Raw genomic sequence first — 22,714 nt, 5'->3', positions numbered from 1 at the left:
TGTGTTTTGATTAGCACTTTTAAAAGAATGAGAGGGTTAGACAGTAAACTTAATGTTAGTTACTCTGTTGTATGAGTAGTGGAAAGAGGATGAGTATCTTTTTCGGGTCATTTAAAAGCCTTTGGAAATTTTGCCTTTTTTCCAAAACTTTGTTTAGCAACCCCACAATATCAAGCCAACTTCCACCTGTGTATGGAAAGGAGTGTTGGACTTGGAGGACGATGGCTCCATTTTAATACCTGGTTCCAAGGCCAGCATGGTGGCTCACAACACCTGGAATCCCAGCACTTTGGGATGCTGAGGTGAGCAGGTCACTTGAGGCCAGAAGTTCAAGACCAGTATGATCAAAATGGCGAAACCCCTCTCTAGTAAAAATAGAAACAATTAGCCAGGCATAGTGACACACACCTGTAGTCCCAGCTACTTGGGAGGCTGAGGCATGAGAATTGCTTGAGCCTGGGAGGCAGAGGTTGCAATGAGCTGAGATTGCCCCACTGTACTCCAGCCTGGGCAACAGAGTGAGACTGCTAAAAAAAAAAAAAACCTCCAAAAAACCGACCAACCAAACCAAACCAAACCAAACAAAAAAAAAACCCGGTTTCTAGCCTGGCTGGGTAGTGCACTCTTTGTAGTCCCAGCTACTTGGGAGGCTAAGGTGGGAAGATCACTTATGCCCATGAGTTTGAGGCCAGTCTGTGCAACACAGTAAGATTGCCATCTCATAAATAAATAAAATCTAAAAATAAAAATAAAACCTAGCTCTGCCACGTTTTTAGTTTCTTTATGTAAAGAATGTGATGTCTTTATCTTTCAATTTTCATCCTTTGTAAAATGAGGATTAAAATACCTCCTTCCCAACATTGTGAGAATTAAATGAGGAAATGGAAATTGTTTGAAAAAATAAATTACTTTTTAAAATGAGGTCTTACTAATGCTGGGCAATATCCATTAGGAATAACATTTTCAGGACCATACAATGTAATGTCTTAAAACAAAAGTAATCAATATAAAAGTAATTGGAAAATTTATCATCACTGATACATATATGCAAAGAATATGAATATGGAGTCTGATGGATCTGTGTTTGTATTGCCAGATCTGTGGCTTACAAGCTGCACGACCTTGAACAAAGCTGTTTTATGCTCTTGGAGCCCCAGTTTTTTCATTTGTAAAATGATGGTGGCATAGATGATGCTTATAGAACCAATGAAATTATATAAAACATTCAAGAATATAAGGCCCATATAGACACTCAACACATTGTAAATCTTTCTATTTAAAAGTATATTTACTGAATTATAGCCACTTTAGTTTTTGTCACTTGGGTGTATTGCATGATGCTGAGCTTTGGAGTAGAAATGATCCCATCACCCAGGTACTGAGTATAGTACCTCACAGTTAGTTTTTCAGCCCTTGACCCTCTTCCTCTCTCCCCAGCTATTGGTACTATTACATTACCTATTGGCTTCATTACATTACCTATGGAATGAAGACTACTAGCCAGGGAGGGAGGGAGAGGGGTAAGGGTTGAAAAACTAACTGTTTTATATCCACGGGTAACCGATGGTTAGCACTCACTCAAAAGTGAGAATATGCAGTATTTTGTTTTTTCTTCCTGCATTAATTTACTTCTTGCTGTATATTTTTAAGGTATCTAGTGCTTTCAGTCTTTTTGTAGATTTGTTAATTATTACCTCAGATTGGTGATCTTAAACATTGTCTATCTAATGGACAATGCTTATTATCATTCTTTTGAAACTTGGGAAATTGAGCCTAAGTGAATGATGGACTTAGTTGTCATTCAGAGGAATCAAATGCTGTGGCCTGATTGCTGGTATTCTCCCAAAATGCCTATGTTGAAACCAAATCCCCAAAGCAATAGTATTAAGAAGTGGGTTCTTTGGGAGGTGATTAGGTCATAAGGGCTCTTCTGCCCACATTGAATGGGATTAGTACCCTTGTAAAAGAGGCTTCAGGAAGCTTGTTTGCCCCCTTCTGCCATGTGTGGATGCAGCAGGAAGTTGCCATCTTTAAAGTAGATAGTGAGCCCTTACCAAATTCAAAATTTGCTTGCACCTTGACCTTGGACTTCCAAACCTCCAGAATTATAAGCAATAAATTTCTGTTGTTTATAAATTGTCCAGCCTAAGGTATTTTGTTATAACAGCATGAACAGACTAAGACATTGTGCTAACAACAGTTCCATATTTGCTGTTCCAAATTCATATTACGGAGTTCAAAACGCAGTTAGCATTAGGACACAGGACATAGTTGTGTTCATGTATATGAAAATAAAGTAGTTAAGAGTGCTTGGGCTGGACGATACACATAAATATTTATATACACATAATTATGTCATGTGTTGTCATAATGTGTCCTGGGTTTGCATTATACAAACACGTATACACAATGTAATACCAGCACATTTAATAATGTATTTTCCTTTTTATTCATGTTTGTATTCAGGAGTTAACTCCTCAACATCTGCAGGAGTTTCTTTTCTTTCCTTTCTTTTTTATTTTTGAGACGGAATCTTGCTCTGTTGCCCAGGCTGGAGTGTAGTGGCACTCCACCTTGGCTCATGGCAACCTCTGCCTCCCACATTCAAGCAATTCCCCTGCCTCAGCCTCTTGAGTAGCTGGGATTACAGGTGCACACCACCACACCTGGCTAATTTTTTGTAATTTAGTAGAGATGGGGTTTCACCATATTGGCCAGGATGGTCTCAATCTCCTGACCTTGTGATCCACCTGCCTCAGCCTTGCAAAGTGCTGGAATTACAGGTGTGAGCCACCAAGCCAGAATGCAGTAGTTATTTCTTATTTTTATTTTTAAATTAGCGTCAATGATTTATGATGGCTTGACTCCTTCCTTTGCCTACCTCAGAATGTCTTAGCATTAGAGATCTTAACTGGTACCCTTCATATTTTATTTTATTTTACTTTATTTTAATTTTGAGCTGGAGTCTAGCTCTGTCACCCAGGTTGGAGTGCAGTGGTGCGATCTTGGCTCACTGAAACCTCCACATCCCAGGCCAAGCAATTCTTATGCTTCAGCCTCCTGAATAGCTAGGATTATCGGCATGTGCTGCCATGCTGGACTGGTTTTTTGTATTTTTTAAGGCAGAGGTGAAGTTTCACTATATTGGTCAGGCTGGTCTCAAACTCCTGACCTCAAGTGATCCACCTGCCTCAGCCTCCCAAAGTGTTAGGATTACAGGTGTGAGCCACTGTGCCCAGCCAGGTACACTTTACATTTATATTAGGGCTTTCCTTCCTGGCTACATTTGCTAGTCATAAAGACAAAGCCATCTTCCTGGACCAATTCTGAAGAACCTGTCTTCCCTTAGGCCCAAAGGATTTTGTTGCCATGGCAATGAGCAATAGGTCTCATTTGTCGGCTAGGCTCTTAGGGGATCTGGTTACCTCCTTATACAGTCATGCACAACTTGGTCCAGCAATAGTGATAGTAATGTCAGTTTTGTATTTTGTTCTGGGCCAATTTAGCATAGCAATTTATGTTTCAAATAAAACTTTTGCTGTTTTCCAGCATAATTGTTATCTGTCCTGAACAACCAGGACAGTTCCACTCACTTTTTCTCCACAAATGTAAGTAAATTATCAGTTAAAACTAGATTCCATGGAGACAGTTTTCTACGTTTTCTGTTCTTCACTCCTTTTATGAGGCTGGCTAGGGTTCCATGGAAAAAGAACATAAATTTCTCCTTACATTAGGTGGAAATGTCTGTATTAAATACCACCACCACACCAGTACTTCTAATTTTATATCTCCAGATTCAAACATCTCCTCTAAGTTCCAGATTCACATAACCAGCTCCTGGCAGAATGTCCCCACTTATGTGTCTAATAGGTTAATAGGTGTCCCAAGCATAACACATAGCCAAAAGTGAATTCTCAGTTTTTCTTTTTTAGCCTGAAACTCATTCTCCCTGAGGGTTATTATTATTATTATTATTATTATTTTTTCAGTGTTCTGCATGAGGGTGATAGTGGCCTGCACCGCAGTGGTAACAGTGGGAATGGTAAGAAGTGCCAGGAAACAGCTTGCTTGTGAAGAACTGATAGGACTTCCTGATTGATTGGATGCAAAGGGTCAGAAAGACAGGCATCAGGCTGGGCGCGATTCTGTTTCTTACTCATTCTGTCGCCCAGGCTGGAGTGTAGTGGCGTGATCGTGGCTCACTGCAATCTCTGCCTCTCAGGTTCAAGTAATTCGCCTGCCTCAGCCTCCTGTGTAGCTGGGATTACAGGCGCCTGCCACCATGCCAGCTAACTCTTGTATTTTTAGTAGAGATGGGGTTTCACTATGTTGGGCAAGCTAGTCTCAAGCTCCTGATCTCAAGAGATCCACCTGCCTTGGACTCCCAAAGTACTGGGATTGCAGGTATGAGCCACTGCACCCAGCCGAGGTTTTTTATCTCTGTAAGAGGCACCATAGTTTACTCTGTTGCTCAGTTAAAATTATTGTTTTATTCTTAATGCCTGCCTGTCTTTTCTTTCTCTTTCTTTCTTTCTTTCTTTCTTTCTTTCTTTCTTTCTTTCTTTCTTTCTTTCTTTCTTTTTCTTTCTTTCTTTCTTTCTTTTTCTTTCTTTCTCTCTCTCTCTGTCTTTCTTTCTTTCTTTCTTTCTTTCTTTTTTGAGACGGAGACTTGCTCTGTCACCCAGGCTGGAGTGCAGTGGCTCGATCTTGACTCACTGCAACCTCTGTCTCCCGGGTTTAAGCAATTCTCTGCCTCAGTCTCCAGAGTAGCTGAGATTACAGGTGCATGCCACAACGCCCAGCGAATTTCTTTATATTTTTTAGTAGAGACTGTGTTTCAACATCACGGTCAGGCTGGACTTGAACACCAGACCTCGTGATCCACCACCTCAGCCTCCCAAAGTGCTGGGATTACAGGTGTGAGCCACTGCACCTGGTCAGATACCTGTCTTTCTAACCCTTTGCATCCAACCAATCAGGAAGTCCCATCAGTTCTTCACAAGCAAGCTGTTTCCAGGCACTTCTCACCATTCCCACTGTTACCACGGTGGTGCAGGCCACTATCACTCCCATGCAGAACACTGCACATGGCATCCTGCTGTCCATCCCTCTCCCACTCTTCCCCTTACAGTCTATTGTGAGTATTTCTCTACCTGTATCACACTCCAGGTCCTCACTCCCTTTATTTTTCTTCAGAGCACTTGTCACCAACTGTAATTACAAAAGAAACTTGCCTACTTGTATATTGTGCTCCCCACCCCTGCCTCCCTCTGCAACCCCAGTGTATAAAAATAGTTTTAAGACAGAGATTCTATTCTGTTTATAACTATATTCTCAGCACTTAGAAGTGATCCCAGTGCATAGGGGTGCCTAATATTGGTTCAGTGAATGAACAGATACATTAATTATTCAAGATTATTTGTCATTTTCTCCTTCACCAAGGCCCAAGTCAAGTTCTTCCTTCTCTTTGAAGCTATCACTGACTGGACCAGCCCCCAACAATGCTCACTTCCTTTGAAGTCCTACAGCAATCATGGTATGGGCAACTTTCAATTAATCAAAATACTGGGGGTCTTGGGGGACTGGGAGAAGAGAAGGTGGCCTGGATAATCCAAATTCATGATAAAAATAGAATTAGTAAAATACCCAGTATAAAATAAATATAATATTTATAATATACCTAATATTTAGGGTATATTTTCATTGTGTAGATTTTTTTCAAAGGTAAAAATGATACAGCTACCTTTAGGAACGCAAAATGTTACAAAAATTGCTCAACCAAAAAAATAGCAAAGTTTTCTTTGGTTTTCAAATAATATAGTGAAGTCTATGTCATAAGAATGTGCCAATGAACAAACTGTCTTTTTAAGTTCTGTATTTTCCAGCCATGGTCTGAAATATTGATCTCAATTTTATTTTTGCTCTCTGCTTCTCCAACACCATCATTTCCCATTTTCACACTGAGCAACTTCACAAAGCTGTCATTTGTCAGTCTTTGCAAACAAGGTTTCCATGTATTGGACCAAGCCACCAGTCACTGCCATTTTCTTCAGTGTGTTCTCTGAAAAACTAATGATATTGTATGAATATGGTTACTGAGCAAAATAATACATTAAAGTTATCTTCTGTTCTTAAGGCTGCAAATATTTTTTGTTTAGTGTAGGTCAAATCAAACAAGGGCCATTTCCTGAGTCTCCTGCAATGGATCCAATCTGTTACATCCTTTTCTTTTCCAAGAAAAACAGTTTTCCATAATGCTTTCACTTTTTTTTTTAACTCAAATGCAAATGACAGTGATTCAGGTTGCTTAATGTGTGCCTCTCCCCCATTTTACTAATTGTCCAAATATTTCAAATATGTTTAAGTATTTCAAACATTGTTAAGATGCTAACATTTTGATTACTAAGGTTATTTTAATGACACATAAACTTTTAGATGTTCAACAGCAGCATATAGCTTAGATTTCTAGAGAACAGTGGCCGAATGTCAGGCTGTGGCACAGTAGGTTGTATGTGATTGGTGAGGGGTTTAGTGCTTAACAGATGGTGTTAACTAACAGATGTTTTAAAATATTGCAGGTGTTATAGCAATTTTAATATTTTTCCACAGATGCAATATTGCTTTTTAAATGCAATTATGTTGCAAACCAGTTAGTATACCACCAGATAATTAGTAATTAATTACTCTAACAATTATATTTATATACTATCTTACATGATTCTCTTATTTTTTCTTCTATGTGTGTCTTATGTTTCAATCAGACTATCATTTCCTCTTCTTTTATTTAGGTCACAAAACCTAGCACAGCTGAATTAGTCAGTATTCTTTTGCAAGTGGTTTCAAATATAAAAATTCAATTCTAACTAGCTTAGGGGATGATTACGTGGGTGTATTATGTGACAAAAGAAAGAATTGATGAAGCAATACACAAGAGACGGAAAGGATCAGCTGGACCTCAGGAATAACCAGAACTAGAAACTTTAGAACCAAATGGGTAGAAGGGGAGAATCATGGATCTATAAAAGGGGGTACTATCTCCCAAGGAAGGAACCAGTGAAGATTCTAGGAAGACAAAATTAAAAATAAAAACAGTAATAAATGACAGAGGTGGGATTTGAGCTGAGATGGTCCAACTCCAGTGCTTGAACTCTGCACAGTGCCTGCCAAACCCACCATCACTGATAACCCTTATTGTATTAGTCAATTAACTGTAACCCTGTCTAATCTTACAGAAGACATAGTTATGGTGTTCAAAGACAAGATGGGAGTTTTTAACAGTCTCTTGAAGTTTGTTCTACATGTAGAGTCCTGTGATTAACTAAGAAACAAACTGAATAAGGGAAGTTAGGGAATCTGGATATTCCCACTTCCCATATCCAACCTCTTCTCCCGACATCCACATGTGTGGCCACATGCTTAGGTGCCTGGAACCCCCTCACGCTGAAGTAGCATACACAATCCCCATCACTTGTCTAAATGTATGGGAGGTATTTGTTGACATTAAGAAACCCCAATGCCCTTAAATTACAAAATATAATCAGATTTCCTACTAATGATGACTGGTCTGGCTTTAAGCTGCTGTTGAGATCATGTGGTTAGCTTGGCAGAGTGACTATTTTCTTGCTTGTCCTGCCTTATGTTTTATAAAATGTCATTCTTGAATAATCACAGAACTTATAATATGACAAGTAAGAAGTAATAAACAGTGGAATAGACTGTGTACTCTAGAGGAAAATCAGAGAACTGGTCGGAAAACAAAGCACAATTCCTAAAGATCAAATTGTCACTTAAAGTGAAGTGCAATATACTGTTATTGCACTTTATGCACTGTTATCTGTGGATTACAGGTGTAAGCCACTGCACCTGGTCTTGCTACTGGAGCTGGCCTAAAACTAATGTTTGAGAACATACTGAAAAGTGTGAATAAGGAGAGTATGGGCAGTTACATAAATAGGTTAGGAAGCAGTGAATAAACTTACTTTTTTTTCTTGAGGGAAATGATGCTATTGTATTACAAGATTCAGAAAATCTGACCAGTGTTTTATGGAAAATAATGTGCAGGGAATTCCCCCCTCTTCCTTTGCTAGTTCCATAGGTTACACATAGACACTCCAAAGATTCAGTTTCAGGGAATGTCTGATACAGCAGTGTTCACAGACTGGGTGTCCAGACAAGGGACTGGACTATGAGGTGGAGTAGAAGGCTCTTGAGATTAGCAATTTGCCAATAGTTAGGAATCCAATAGATCATGTTCTAACATAGGCACCATTAGCTATGGATGCATAAAAAGTGGCCCCATAACTTAGCAGCTTAAAACAACAAACATTTATTATCCTACAATTTCTGGGTGTTCAAGAGTCCAGGGGCGTTCAGTTGGGTGATTTTGGCTCAGGGTCTTTCATGAAGTTGCATTTAGGCTGTTAGCTGGGATGGCAGTTTCTGAAGGCTCCACTGGGGCTGGTGCATCTGCTTCCAAGTTCACTCACATAGGTGATGGCAGGTCTCAGTTTCTCTCTGTTTGTTGGCTGGAGTCTTTAGTTTTTTGCCATGTGGGCCTTACCACATGACATGGCAGAGTTGGAAAGAGAGGAAGAGCATGCACTCACGACAGAAGCTGCAGTCTTTAGAAGCTCATCTCAGAAGTGGCATGTTACCATTTCTACTGTAGGCTGTTGCAATGTGGGAGAGGACTGACTATGCAAGGGACTACACTGATGACCAGCAAGCAGGGATTGTTGGGGGCCAATTTGGAGCCTGGGTACCACAGGCACAAAAGCATTCACTAAGATTGTTCTTCCTCAGAAATGCCAGGTCAAATCCATAATATTACTAGGAAAGCCCAAGAGAATAGACATATTTTGGTTTGAATAAATAGCATTGTGTGTGTGTGTGTGTGTGTGTGTGTGTGTATGCGATCATCACTCTACAAATACTCAAAACAGGGGTCAGCCAACTATAGCCTTTGGGCCAAATAAGGCTGCCTATTTTTGGATGGCCCATGAAATAAGAATAGTTTCACACTTTATTTATTTATTTATTTGTTTGTTGATATGGAGTCTCACTCTGTCACTCAGGCTGGAGTGCAGTGGCACCATCTCAGCTCACTGCAACCTCTGCCTCCCAGGTTCAAGCAATTTTTGCTTCGACTTCAGCCCCACAAGCAGCTGGGACCACATGCACACCACCACATCTGGCTCATTTTTTTGCATTTTTGGTAGAGACTGGGTTTTGCCATGTTGCCCAGGCTAGTCTCAAACTCCTGAGCTCAAGCGATCACCTGCCTTGGCCTCCCAAAGTGCTGGGATTACAGGTGTAAGCCACTGCACCTTGTCTAGCCACCACAGCTGGCCTCACATTTTTAAATGCTTGGTTAAAAGTCAAAGCAATAACTATACTAATGACATGGGAAAACTACATGGTTCAAGTTTCAGTGTCCACAAATAAAGTTTTATTGAAACACATTCAAATTTTGGACACATTTTGTAATATTAAGTATCTCTAAAATATTAAACCAATGTTTTATAAACTACTTAAACAGAACTATTTAAACAGATCTTTTTATTGATCTTAAAAGAATTATTAGATGTTCCATGACAAATGATCTGTGGTCAAGTAATAGTAGGAAATCCAAAATTTAAAAATATTAACATATATGTGAATATACATATGTATGTGTACACACACACACACACACGCACAACACTAGAACTTTCTAAAGGCTTTAGTTTGATATGGTAAACATACTAAATTATATTTCCAAAAATTATACTAAATTATATTTTAAATTAAATATATATTTGCCAAATATATATTTATACTAAATTTTTGAAAATATAATTTAGTATGCAATGTTTTCTAAATGTTTTTCAACTGCCAAAACTCTTTCCTCCAAACTGATGTTAATTTTCACTGAGGGCACTAGTGTTCCATCAATTACTGTTCCCGTAAGTATTGAGAAATGTTGCATTAGATACATACCATACATATTTCCTGTTATGTGCCACTTGTTAAGAGTATAGAACAGATGCATCTACTATTAATCTTTAAAATAAATATAATCAACCTGGATCTTGCTGTAATTATGTGTAATGAACTTAGAGGTATCATGGCCTCTGCTCATTGTGAACTCTTTGTTTTCCTTTCTCTGAAGACCCAGCCATTTTTGGTGGGATGAGGGCAGGAAGAACAGTGGAAGCAACAGACAGCTACAGTCCTCAGCAACTGAGGCTCACTCAGGAAATCCACCAAGACAATGAGCCCCTCAGTACTTTCTTGAAGCAACATAAATTCATTAACCCTGGTCATGACCAGAAAGGAAGAAGAAAGAAATAGGCATATGACAAACCCAAGATGTTTCCCAGCTCAGAGAGGGGGTTTGAAATATCCCCTTTTATTCACCCCACTATTATGGTGGCAGAACCATTCTTACTCATTTGTACTGTCTGGCCTTGCCCTATTTCATGTGGTCTTAGTGGAAATGCTGAATACAGTGTTTGTGCTGGCTGTCACTCAGGGAAAAATGTAGTATGGAGATGAGTCAGCCATTGATAGGGTTGTAAGGAGATTGTCTATGATTTTCATGAGGGGAGCTGGGAGCTGTGGGTCATCAAGGTTCCTGTGCATTCTGAGGTCTGGGCATTCTATTTGAATAATGCCAGCTTTCCAATATCCATCCTTCCTTCCTTTCTTTCTTCTTTCTCTCTCTCCTTCTCTTTGTTTCTTTGTTTCTTTCTTTCTTTCATTTTTGGAGATGAGGTTTCACTATGTTGCCCAGACTGGACTCCAACTCCCCAGCTCAAGTGATCCTCCAGCCTCCCAAGTAGCTGGAACTACAGGCACACACTATTCTATCGAGCTCAGTATTCTTCTAATAAATACTTTTATTGTTTAGTAATTCAGAGCCAATTTTCCTTTCTGGCAGTCAAATAATTACAGTAGAGTTGGGGTCAGGGTGCAGTATAATCAGAGAATACATACTAAGATTTTAACAGTAACAGTTACTTTCTAAAATTTTTCTTGTTGTATTTTCTACAATGAATAATGAATATGTATTATTTTCATAATATCAAATGAATGTATAATAAAGCTACTTTTACAAGGATCAAAGACAGACACACAACCGGGTACCTGGGATTTGTTGATTACCACAATTGAGCCTGAATTTAGCTCTAAGGTTTCCGGGAGTTAAGGAGGAAAGTTGAAACAGGAAACATATGGGTTATTTAGTTTGACGAAAAGAAGAAAACATATTTTGCTAAAGAGACGAGGGTTTTCCTGGCACTGTATTTAAGGAGAAATCTTGTACATGTGTGGGCTCTTGTGTAAGGTACATAGAGTAACTTAATGGCTATTATCTTGAAATGTGGTTTTACAAAAGACAAAATGTTCTTCAAATGGATTTTTATATTAGTATGGTATAAAAACTAAGAGACTCAGAGTAAATCATAACATAATGAAGATATCTATGCAAGATACCAAAATAATAAGGCCAGATAAATTTCATTCTTTAGGTATCAACCTAATATAGGGAAATCCCAGCTCTTCCTTTCACTTACCTAAAAGCATCACTTCTTCCAACATAGATCCAATTCACAACATTATTCTTAACGAGTGGATATATTTGTGGTTAGTTTGCACACATTCCTCACTGAACAGCAGAAATTTAGTCAAACTGATCCAGTTGAATTTGCTCTTCTTTCCAGTTATCTCTTTTAACTTCTTTCACATCCTCAAATTTCCATACATCCTCTCTGATCCAAGTTCACCTCTTGTCCTCAACTAAGGAGATTCAAGGTTTTGCCTACCTTACTCAATAAAAAAAAGTATGGTTTAGTTAGTAGAATAATTTTCATTTATTGTTCTTAAACGAGGCCTTTAATGCCTTACCAACCTACCAAAAGATATTCTCTTGGGACTTCTGCTTTTGACACGATGGTGAACCACACAGCCTTAAAGAGCTCTCCTCTTACCAAACAACTTGAACCAACACAAAACCTAATTTTTATGATGTTGCTTGTATCACAGAAAACAGGAAGCTTTCCAAAGGAAAACAACAACAACAATAACAACAGACATCCAGTGAGTCTTGAGTGCCTCTGAGAAGGCAGAGTTGAAGAGGGGGCAAACAAAACTAAGAGATCAGTCCTGCAGTTCATAACTCAGCTGATGCCCAGTGGTAAGATGAGGGAAGTTGGGGGAAGGGACAAGTTTGAAACCCCAGATGCTGCAAATATAGATTAAAAGTGTTTGCAGGTTTGTTAACAGCTCCCAACTCCTTGACAAAGTGAATAAAAATCATCTCTGGAGGAATAATTCTTAATTTAAGCCTATACATTTTTCAACAGATAAATGTCAACAAAATATCAGCTCGTCATCAAAGATCACCAAAACCATATGGAAGAAAAAAGAATAAGATTTCACACACAAAAAAATAAGCAATGCACTTAGACCATTAATGACGTCAGTTACTGGAACACAAGATAGGAAATATAAAATAGCTTTGGATGAAATGCTTAAAGCAATAAAAGATGAAGCACCAAAGATGAGCTCGGTCATGAGACTATAAAATATGCTAAGGTAGCTATGAAAAATAATTTAAAATTCAATGAGACCAGGTAGCAGTGACTCATTTCCAAATAACTTTATAGAGCTGGGGAAAGAATCAACTATCCACCAGCAGTAGAATGGATACATTATGGGTAATAGAATACCATGCATTAATGAAAACGAACCAACTAGACCTACATGTAATAATATGAATGCATCTCTCAATACTAAACAAAAGAAAGAAGATCTTCAAGAATAAAAATAATAGGATCCCATATATTTCAAAAACAAGTAAATTATTATACCGGTTAGAGTATACTTTCATTTGTGTGTTTATATGTGCACATAAATGATAAAGGAAATCAAGAAAATGATTATCATGCAATCAAGATAGCTATAATCCCTAGGAGTGAGTGAAGGAGGGATATACGGAGAGAGGCACATGGGGTTTCTGGGACGCTGGAACTATTCTGTTTCTTGACTTGAGTGGTTACACACATATTCATTTCACCATTTTTCTTTAAACTACACATTTTATGCCCTACACTGTATATGCATTACATGATAAAAGCAAAGAAAAAAGCCATACAGGGACCTACACTCCCACCAAAGAGGACGATTATGTTGTTCTTATCTGACCACAATCCATCAGTAGGCAACATATCAGAGCTGCCTCTCAAAAAAATAAAAACAAAAACAAAAAAACCCAACAATCCCAAAAAAACCCAATCAAAAAGTAGAAAAAATTATTAAAATGGATTGTGCTACAATTAAGAATGCTTGTTCATCAAAGACGCCATGAAGGAGAGAAAAGACAATCTAAAGAGTGTGAGGAGATATTTATAAAAATTCCAGAAAAGTCAGATATACACTAAGGGCTCATCTGGGGTAACTACCTCATTCTAGATGCCTGTTGCCATCTCTGTCTCTAATTTTGCTTGTAAAAATAGATTTATTATCCTTTCATATTATAAAAATAATGCATATTGATTTTTTGTTGTAGGAAATATAGTCAAGGAAAGTGAAAGAAAAGCAACTGTTACTTTAAAAATCTTATTGTATATTATCTGATTCTATAATTCTATATCCTACTGCCATGCCCCAACTGTATTATTGTTATTTGGTTGCCAGTAAGGAAAATTGACTCTGACTTACCTAAGCAATAAAAAGTATATATATATATAAATTATGTATATATATATATATATATACTTAAAGTATATTTTAAGTATATATATTTTAAGTGTATATATATATACATATTTTAAGCTGGAGTTTCGCTCTGTTGCCCAGGCTGGAGTACAGTGGCACAATCTTGGCTCATCACATCCTCCACCTCCTGGGTTAAAGCAATTCTTCTGCCTCAGCCTCCTGAGTAGCTGGGATCACAGGTGACCCCCACCAGAAAAGTATTTATTAGAAGAATACTACAGAGGTTTGTGCAAATCAAGCAGAACGCTCAGGCCACAGAATACACAGGAACCCTGGTGGCCCTCTGCTGTCAGCAACAGAAATCAAAGACAATCTCCCTAGGACCCCTCCTAGGGTTGTTTTATCTTTAAACAACCTTTGTTCCTGAATGGCTACACTCCAGATGTAAAATCCCAGGAAAGGTGCTTATTAGTGGGCATGGAGCACTGTATTAGGAAATCCCATGAATACATGGAATGTGACAAGGGCAGGCACCCGGACCAAAGGAGTATGTTTATATTTGCCAGGGGGTGGGGGGAGGTTGTAAGGGAACAGTTTTTTTCCCATGAAAACAAGGTAAAAATGATGAACCATGCAAAACAACAAGAGTAAGACCATCCTCTACATATTGTTTTAAGGCAGTGTTTTAATTTTCATTATTTTTATTTTTCATTTTTTTGAGACAGAATTTCATTCTGTTGCCCAGACTGGCGTGCAATGACATGATCTCGGCTCACTGCAACCCTTGCCTCCCAGGTTCAAGATTCTCCTGCCTCAGCCTCCCAAGTAGCTGGGATTACAGGAGCATGTCACCATGCCCGGCTATTTTATTTATTTATTTATTTTTAGGAGAGACAGGGTGTCACCATTTTGGCAATGCTGGTCTTGAACTCCTGACCTCAGGTGATCCACCCACCTCAGCCTCCCAAAGAGCTGGGATTAGAAGCATGAGCCACCGCACCTGGCCTTAAGGTAGTATTTTATTTATTTATTTATTTTGAGACAGAGTTTCACTCTTGACCCAGGCTGGAGTGCAATGGCACGATCTTGGCTCACCACAACCTCCGCCTCCTGGGATCAGGCAATTTTCCTGCCTCAGCCTCCTGAGTAGCTGGGATTACAGGCATGCGCCACCATGCCCAGCTAATTTTTGTATTTTTAGTAGAGACGGGGTTTCACCATGTTGACCAGGATGGTCTTGATCTCTTGACCTCATGATCCACCCACCTCGGCCTCCCAAAGTGCTGGGTTTACAGGCGTGAGCCACCGCGTATTTTAAAACACAATATTTCTCAATATTTCTATGTCTTTAAGGATTCCCTTAGAATTATTTTTGGCTTTTATATTGAAATATACAATGCATCCAAAGAATAAAAAAATTGTAAGGGTATAGGCTGATGAATTCTCACTATGTAAGTATCACTAACATCAAGAAATAAAATAGTGTCCCCCAAACTCCCCTAATCATTACTCACGTATTCCTTCCCCAAAATAACCACCAACCTGATGTCTAACATCATGAATTAGTTTTTCCTGTTTTTGAACTTTGTGTGAATGAAATCCGTGAATTCTTTTGTCTGGCTTCTTTTGATAAGTGTATTTGTGAGATTCATTCCTGTTGCCGTATTTGGCAGCTGTCTGTCCATGCATGTTATTAGCCTTTTCGTTGAATAACAATACCATGATTTATTTGGTATATTTATTTACTGTTGAGGGAAAGTAAGCTGTTTCTACCTTTTAGTTAGTACAAAGACTACAGTGATGAACTCTATACAGGTTTTTTTTCTTCTTCTGGTGAACATATGGGTGCATTTGCAAATGTTCAACTTTAGCAAATATTGCCAAATAGCTTTCCAAAATTGTTTTGCTAATCTTGTACACCTCCCCATCAGTGTACAAGAATTTCCAGTTCCTCAACATTGTTGTCAACATTTGTGATTGCTAATCTTTGAAATGTTAGCCATTTTGGTGGGTGAGTAATGGTATTTCACTGTGGTTTTATGTCTAGTTTTTAAATTACATTTCTATAGGGACTAATGGGATTGTTTCCCCCATAAATTTAGTGGGACTTTAAAATATTCTGTTTTGTAAAAAGTACCTGTTTGTGTCTTTTGCAAATTAAAAAGTCTATCTTTTCTTATTTATTTGTAAGAATTATTTGCATATTCTGGATATGATTCCTTTGTTGGCTAAATATATTCCCACTACCTGTTCCCACTCTGTAACTTGTATTTTCATTCTCCCCAGTGATGTATTTTGATAAACAGAAGTTCCTAATGTTAATATAATTTTATTTCTTAATTTTATATATTTCTTTTTGCTTAACCTAAGTTCTTAAATATCTTTCCCCATATTTATTCATTAAAGCTTTCGTTTTCCCTTTCACATTTAGATCTATACACATTCAGAATTGGTTTTAATCTCACTTCCCTCCACTAAAAAATAAAGTATAATTTTTAAACAGTAAAATATACTGCAGTGAGATACTCAACAGTGAGTTTTAACAAACACATGTGGTTATATAACTACTACCACAGTTGAGATATAGACCATCTCTATCACCTCCCCAAATACACTCATTCATGCCTTGTAGTCAAATGTTTCCCCTATTCTCAGGTCCAAATAACCATAGACATTTTTACTGTCTTTATATTTTTTCTCATCCAGAATGTCATATAAGTGGAATCATACAGCATGAGCCTTTGAGGCTTTTTCACTTTGCATAATGCAATTGAGAGTCATCTATGTTAGTGCGTACCTTTTTTATTGCTGGATAGTATTCCATAGTGTGGATATATCATTTACCAATTGAATTACCATTTGAATTGTTTTCAGTTTTGGACAATTATAAATAAAGGCACTCTAAACATTCATGTTTATTCATAGAATTCAAGTTAGCTTTACTTATTATTTAAGTGGAATGATAAGTAAATTATGGAATTCTTGGGTAATGTGATAAGTACATGTTTATAAGAAATTACCAAATTATTTCTTAAAATTTCTGTGCCATTTCATATTTTAACCAGCAATATATGAGATTTCCAATTGTGGAAATCTCAAATACATCCTCACCAGTACTTGGCATTATCAGTTTAAAAATTTTAGCTATGCTAGTAGATGTGCAATGGAATCTCATAGCTTTAATTTGCATTTTTCTAATGACTAACAATGTTGAACATCTTTGCGTGTGCTTATTTTGTAACATATATATCTTCTTTGGTGTAGTATTTACTCGTTTCCCATTGCTGCTGTAACAAATAACCACAGAGTTAGTGGCTCAAAAAAACATAAATGTAGTATCATACAGTTTGGAGGTTGGAAGTCCTAAAACAAAGTGTTGGCAGGGCTGTGTTCATTCTAAAGGCTTGAAGTGAAAATCAATTTCTTTGCCTTTTTCTAGCCTCCAGAGGCCACCTGCATTCTTTGGCTGATGGAATGAGTCAGCAGCATATTATCTTCCCATCCCTTTCTGCTTCCATCATCACATTGCCTTTTCCTGACCTTGACCCTCCTTCCTCTCTTTGATGAGAACACTCATGACTACATTAGACCCACCTGGATAATCACTGTCTCAAGATCCTTAACTTAGTTACATTTACAAAGGCCTTTTTGAATGATAACAGCTTCACAAGTTCCAGGGTTAAGATGTGGACATCCCTGGAGATGGAGAGGCATCATACAATCTACATAATGTGTTTGTTTAATTTATTTTGCCCAGTTTTGTACTGGGTTGTTTGTGTTTTATTATATAGTTTTGAGAGTTCTTCATATATTCTAGATTCAACACAGAATGTGATTTGCAGCTATTTTCTCCCAATTTATGCCTTGTTTTTTCTTCTTGATGATGCTTTTCAATGAGCAGAAGTTGTTCATTTTGAAGGATTTCAGCATTTTAGTTTGTCTTTCTTATTGATCATGAGTTTGTTGTATCTGACAAACCTTTGCTAACCTAAGGTTGCAATGATTTTTTCCTATTTCTTCTGCAAGTTTTCTAGTTTTAATGTTTATATTTAGAGCTATTATTCATTTTTAGTTAATTTTTGTGTATGATGTAAGGCATGGATATTTTCTAGGAATTTAAATCTTGAATAAATGATATAAAGGCTAAAACATAGTTAGAATTCATTAAGCCAGGCATGGTGGCTCACTCTTTTAATCTCAGCACGTTGGGAGGCTGAGGTCGGCAGATCACTTGATCCCAGGTGTTCGAGACCAGCCTGGGCAACGAGGTGAAACATTGTCTCTAGAAAAATTACAAAAATTAGCTGGGCATGGTAGTGCACACCTGTGGTCCCAGTTAGTAGGGAGGCTGAGGCAGGAGGATTGCTTGAGTCCAGGAGGTAGAGGCTGCAGTGAGCTATGATCATGCCAGTGCACTCTAGTCTGGGTGACAGAGTCAGACCCCGTCTCAAAAAAAAAAAAAATCATCAGCCGCAGTGGTAGTTCGTGGTGAATATCCTGTAGCGGCAGCCTCCTAGCCATATTGTTTTTTCCACAGCTCCTTGAATTTCTGTCTTTAAGTATGATAAGATATCATATTGTGATTTTTAATAAGAAATATACATTTTGATTTTTATCCCCAGTTTCTGGCACAGAGCTTCTAAGACCTTTGCAAGTTCCAGAGTAACAATCGTGTCTGACATAGAGCTCCTAAGTCCATTGGAATTTCCTGGGTGATAGAAACATCTTTTGTTCTAGTAAGCTAACTCTTAGTGGGCTCCTGGATGTTGGGGGTGGTCACCAGAAGGATCAAGCCATGATTAGACACTTGGAATTTTTAACCCTCTTCCCCTACTCTCCAGGAAGGAGAAAGAGGCTAGAGATTGAGTTAATGATTGATCACGCCTGTGTCATGAAGCTTCCATAAAAATCTCTAAATGATTGGGTTTGGAGCTAAGCGGGTGGAGGTGCCTAGAGGGTGCCATGCCCAGAGAGGGTCTGGATGCTCCACTCCCCTTCCCATATACCCTGCCCTATGCATCTCTTCCACCTGGCTGTTCATTTGAATCTTTTGTGATATCCTATATGATATACCTATAAATGTAAGTGTTTCCCTGAGTTCTGTGAGCCATTCTAAAAAATTAATCGAACCCGAGGAGGAGGTGCAACTTGGAATCCCGAATTTGTAGCCAAATTGGACAGAAATTGTGGATAACTAGACTTGTGATTGGCCTGTGAAGTGGGGTGCAGTCTTGTGGGAATGAGCCCTTAATTTGTGGGATCTGACTCTCAGGCAGATAGTGTCAGAGTTGAATTAAATTATGGGACACTAGCTGGTGTCTGCTGAAGGATTGCTTGGTGTGTGGGGACAACCCCCCACCCCTGCCCTCCTACATTCTGGCAACCAGAGGTGAAGTTTACAGTGATCTGTGTTGACTGGTAAGAAAAAAAGACATGCTTAGTTTCTCTGATACTCAAGGCAACTATACTGAAGATAGCAATTTTATGTTCAACAAAACAAAAAAATCCCTAAGCAAACAAATCCTTGAATAATAGCAACAAACAAAAGCATCTCCCCTAGAAACCAGTATGAGATGATAAATATGCATTTCTCTACCACATTTAAACATTGTAAATTAAAAGATTTGTTATAGTCAAAAGAATTTTGACTAATTGACATTGTACTGCTCATTTGAGGAGTTATTTGAGAAAACTTGAGCTGAATAGTATGATTTTTATTTATCCTTATGATTAGGTCAGGTAGATTAATGTCCTGGAATATATACATATATATATATAAAATATATATATGTATAAATACATACATGGACATAAATATATACATGGAATATATACATACATATATATATATGTTTTTTTTTTATATGGAGTCTTGCTCTGTTGCCCAGGCTGGAGTTCAGTGGAACAGTCTTGGTTCAGTGGAACAGTCTTGGCTCACTGCAACCTCGGCCTCCCAGGCTCAAGCGATTCTCCTGCCTCAGCCTCCTGATTAGCTGGGATTACAGGGACTTGCCACCACACCAGGCTAATGTTTGTATTTTTAGTAGAGATTGAGTTTCACCATGTCAGTCAGGCTGATCTTGAACTCCTGACCTCAGGTGATTTGCCTGCCTCGGCCTCTCAAAGTGCTGGGATTACAGGCGTGAGCAACTGCGCCCAGCTAATGTCCTAGAATATTGTTTGTTGGGCCCATTCCTTGTTTATGTGTCTTGGATCCATGCCTTTCCATCATAATGGAAAGAGATCTTTCCCTTATAACCATATTCTAATATTAAGTTATTATTTGGTGGAAATTTGAGAGAGAATTAAATATGAGTTCTTAAAACATTCTGGACCTCTAAATGCATACACTTAATTTTTATGTTTACCTTTGCCTTTATTATATCGTGCATTGTATTTATTTTATTAGTAGTGACACAAGGATTTCTATGAATAATTTCTGAATGAGTACTTGCAAATGCTACCATAGGATCAGAGATGAGAGAACATAAGCCTTGGTACTAGATGGACATGGGTTTCAATCCCAGCTTTGACATTTATTAGATTTTACAGAGGTTCTTAGCCTCTTTATGCCTCAATTTACCCTTCTGCAAAATGGAGATAATGATACCTTCCTGGGATGCACAGATTAGGTGCTCTATAAATATAACTCTATAGAGGAGTACGGGGGGGGTTGAGAAGAGATGGAATTTGCACTCTTAAGGGCATTTACTGAAGAGCATTTTAGAGTGAATCCTAAGGGATGGATCTGACTTTTGCTTTTCACCTGCTTTTTTGTAGCTGTGACAAACTATGAGTTCCTCCCTTACTGCCTGCCTGCCTCTGCTGTTACCATGGTGATCCAGGTTCATTTTAGAAGGAGTCTGTGACAGGACAGATTGGTTTTTGTAATTTGGAAAAATCTCACTCTCTAAAAATAAGGACCAGGCAGCCAGGGTGGCAGTAACAACGTGGTGTTGGGTAGAGTTTCTGCCACCTCCCAGCTACAAGGTAGTAGTGAGGAATCTATTGTGGGCTTGGCATACCACTGGATTCTGGATCTCTGAGTTTATCTGAGGAATAGTCAACTGACTGGTAAATTATAGCAGTTAAAGATCACTGTTAGTTTTTCAGTTTCCTTCCTTTCATTTTCTTTTTCACACCTCGTGCCTGCATGTTCCGCCCCTTTCTAGCGTCAAACACCTGCTCTCAGATCATTCATTCTTACCAAGTGGACACAGTAGAAGTCATTTAATGGGCAATAAACAGAGGTTCCTATAAATTAGGAAAAGTTTTTATTATGGAAAATTGCAAACATGAAAAAGTAGACTGAACTCATCACTCAACTTCAAGAATTACCATCACCCTGGGCTATATTTTTGAGCAAATCCCCAAAATTATTATTACTTGGTTCATGAATATTTCAATAGAATCCCTAAAAGATGAAAGTTAGGTGTGTGTGTGCACATGTATGTTTTTAACATGACCACGATACTATTTAAATTGACCTTGGAGATGCTCTTTGTCACTCTTGGAGAAGTTTTGAAGAAAGAAATTATTTTCTTGTGCTTCCTCCAGTGAAGGTTTAATGGCTGCTAGAACTTCCCTCCTGTAACAAACAACTAGAAAATTGATGAAGAGTATAACAACTGTTTTCAGACAGTGGACAACAGGCAACATAGGACTATGAAACCTGAGAGGAGGGAAATCAATACAACAAGCCCTGTGATGGTTGCAGCTCACAGTCAGAAACCAACTCAGGGCCACCGAGCAGGAAGGAGAACTGAGACAGAGCCTGGCTGACTCACCAAGTTAAGGAGGCAGCAATCAGAGTTAGGGGAGCCTGGCTAGGATTTGCAGGGCAGCTATCAGTGAGGAGGGAGTGGCAGAGGCAGGGACCTTGTCATTTTTCACATAATGGTGTATTCATTAATTCATTCATCATTTAAACATGATTTTGAGAGTTCCTCATATGTGCCAGGTCCCATTCTAGACGCTGGCGTTGCAGCCTGCCTAATGATATATTGTCCATCATTAGCGGTAGTTTTGGTTTCAGACTGGCCATCCGACCAGTAAGACACGATGGGACTGAGTCTAACACTAAGTTTACTCTATTGAATGGAAACAGCATGCAAACATCTTTGGTCTCATCAGTGATCCAAAAACTGCTTGCTGGAAATGCAGTTACCATGAACCAGGTCAGGGTATGTGTAACTCATTTCGAAACAGAAATGTACTTCCCTAATACTCAACCTGTCTTTTGATATGCTTTCAGTTACCTAGGCCCAAGACTTAAGTGCCTCTTTGCAGCTCCCCCAGTAAACAAGACAGATAGCCAACTCACGGTATATACTATTTGACATTTATGCAAGGAAATTGTGCTTTGAGAAGGAAATCCCAGGGTCATCTCTCCAAGCAGGCCTGCAGTTTACCCTTTAGTCACCTGCATACTTTTTTTTTTTAAAGGTTATATTGGGTATGTATCTTTACAAGTAACTATAAGATTATATATGATTATATAAAGGAATAACTATGTGCCTACATTTCTTTCTTTTTTTTTATATAAGGTTCAAGGAGAAACTTTGGGGTTGTGTGGGGGGGAGTGGGGGGTGGGGAGGTGGGGACAGAAAGAAAAGGGAGGGGAGAGAAAAGAAGGGGAGAGGGGGTCCTGCATACTTTTGATGGGGATACCAACAAAGCCAAGTATATCATAAAGACAGTAATCATAAATGTTATGATGTCAATAAAATAGAAAAAGGTAGAGGATGATGGAAGGTGCTGCATTATACCTTTGTTTATCCTATGGAAATGCTGCTCTTTTGCGGAGTTGATGTTAATTTAATGATTGATTTCTTGTGCTGCCAAGCAACACAGCCTAGGGGTCTAGGCATGCTGGGTGTTGTTTGGAGCTTGCAGGCTCTGGAGTGGGGCAGATCTGGATCAAGGGCATACTGTTACTCAAATAAGCTGAGTTGCTCTGAGCAAGTTATTTAACTTCTCTGTTCTAGCTGCCTTATGTGTAAGACAGGAATAGTAA

At 38.5% G+C, this 22,714-nt stretch overlaps 1 protein-coding gene across 1 annotated transcript in view; it reads left to right on the top strand.

The window, feature by feature from the left end:
- The first annotated feature begins 5,438 nt into the window (after positions 1-5,438).
- Positions 5,439-22,714, top strand: part of PLEK (pleckstrin) — a 70,901-nt gene continuing 53,625 nt past the window's right edge. Inside the window, exon 1 of the mRNA XM_035272403.3 lies at positions 5,439-5,536. Coding sequence (XP_035128294.1) covers positions 5,534-5,536 — 3 coding nt within the window. The 5' untranslated portion in view covers positions 5,439-5,533. The remainder of the gene's footprint in view (positions 5,537-22,714) is intronic.

This window comes from Callithrix jacchus, chromosome 14, assembly GCF_049354715.1.
Source record: "Callithrix jacchus isolate 240 chromosome 14, calJac240_pri, whole genome shotgun sequence".
Taxonomy (NCBI): Eukaryota; Metazoa; Chordata; class Mammalia; order Primates; family Cebidae; genus Callithrix; species Callithrix jacchus.
Note: the sequence above shows the minus strand (reverse complement) of the source record. Positions and strands in the feature narration are given on the sequence as shown.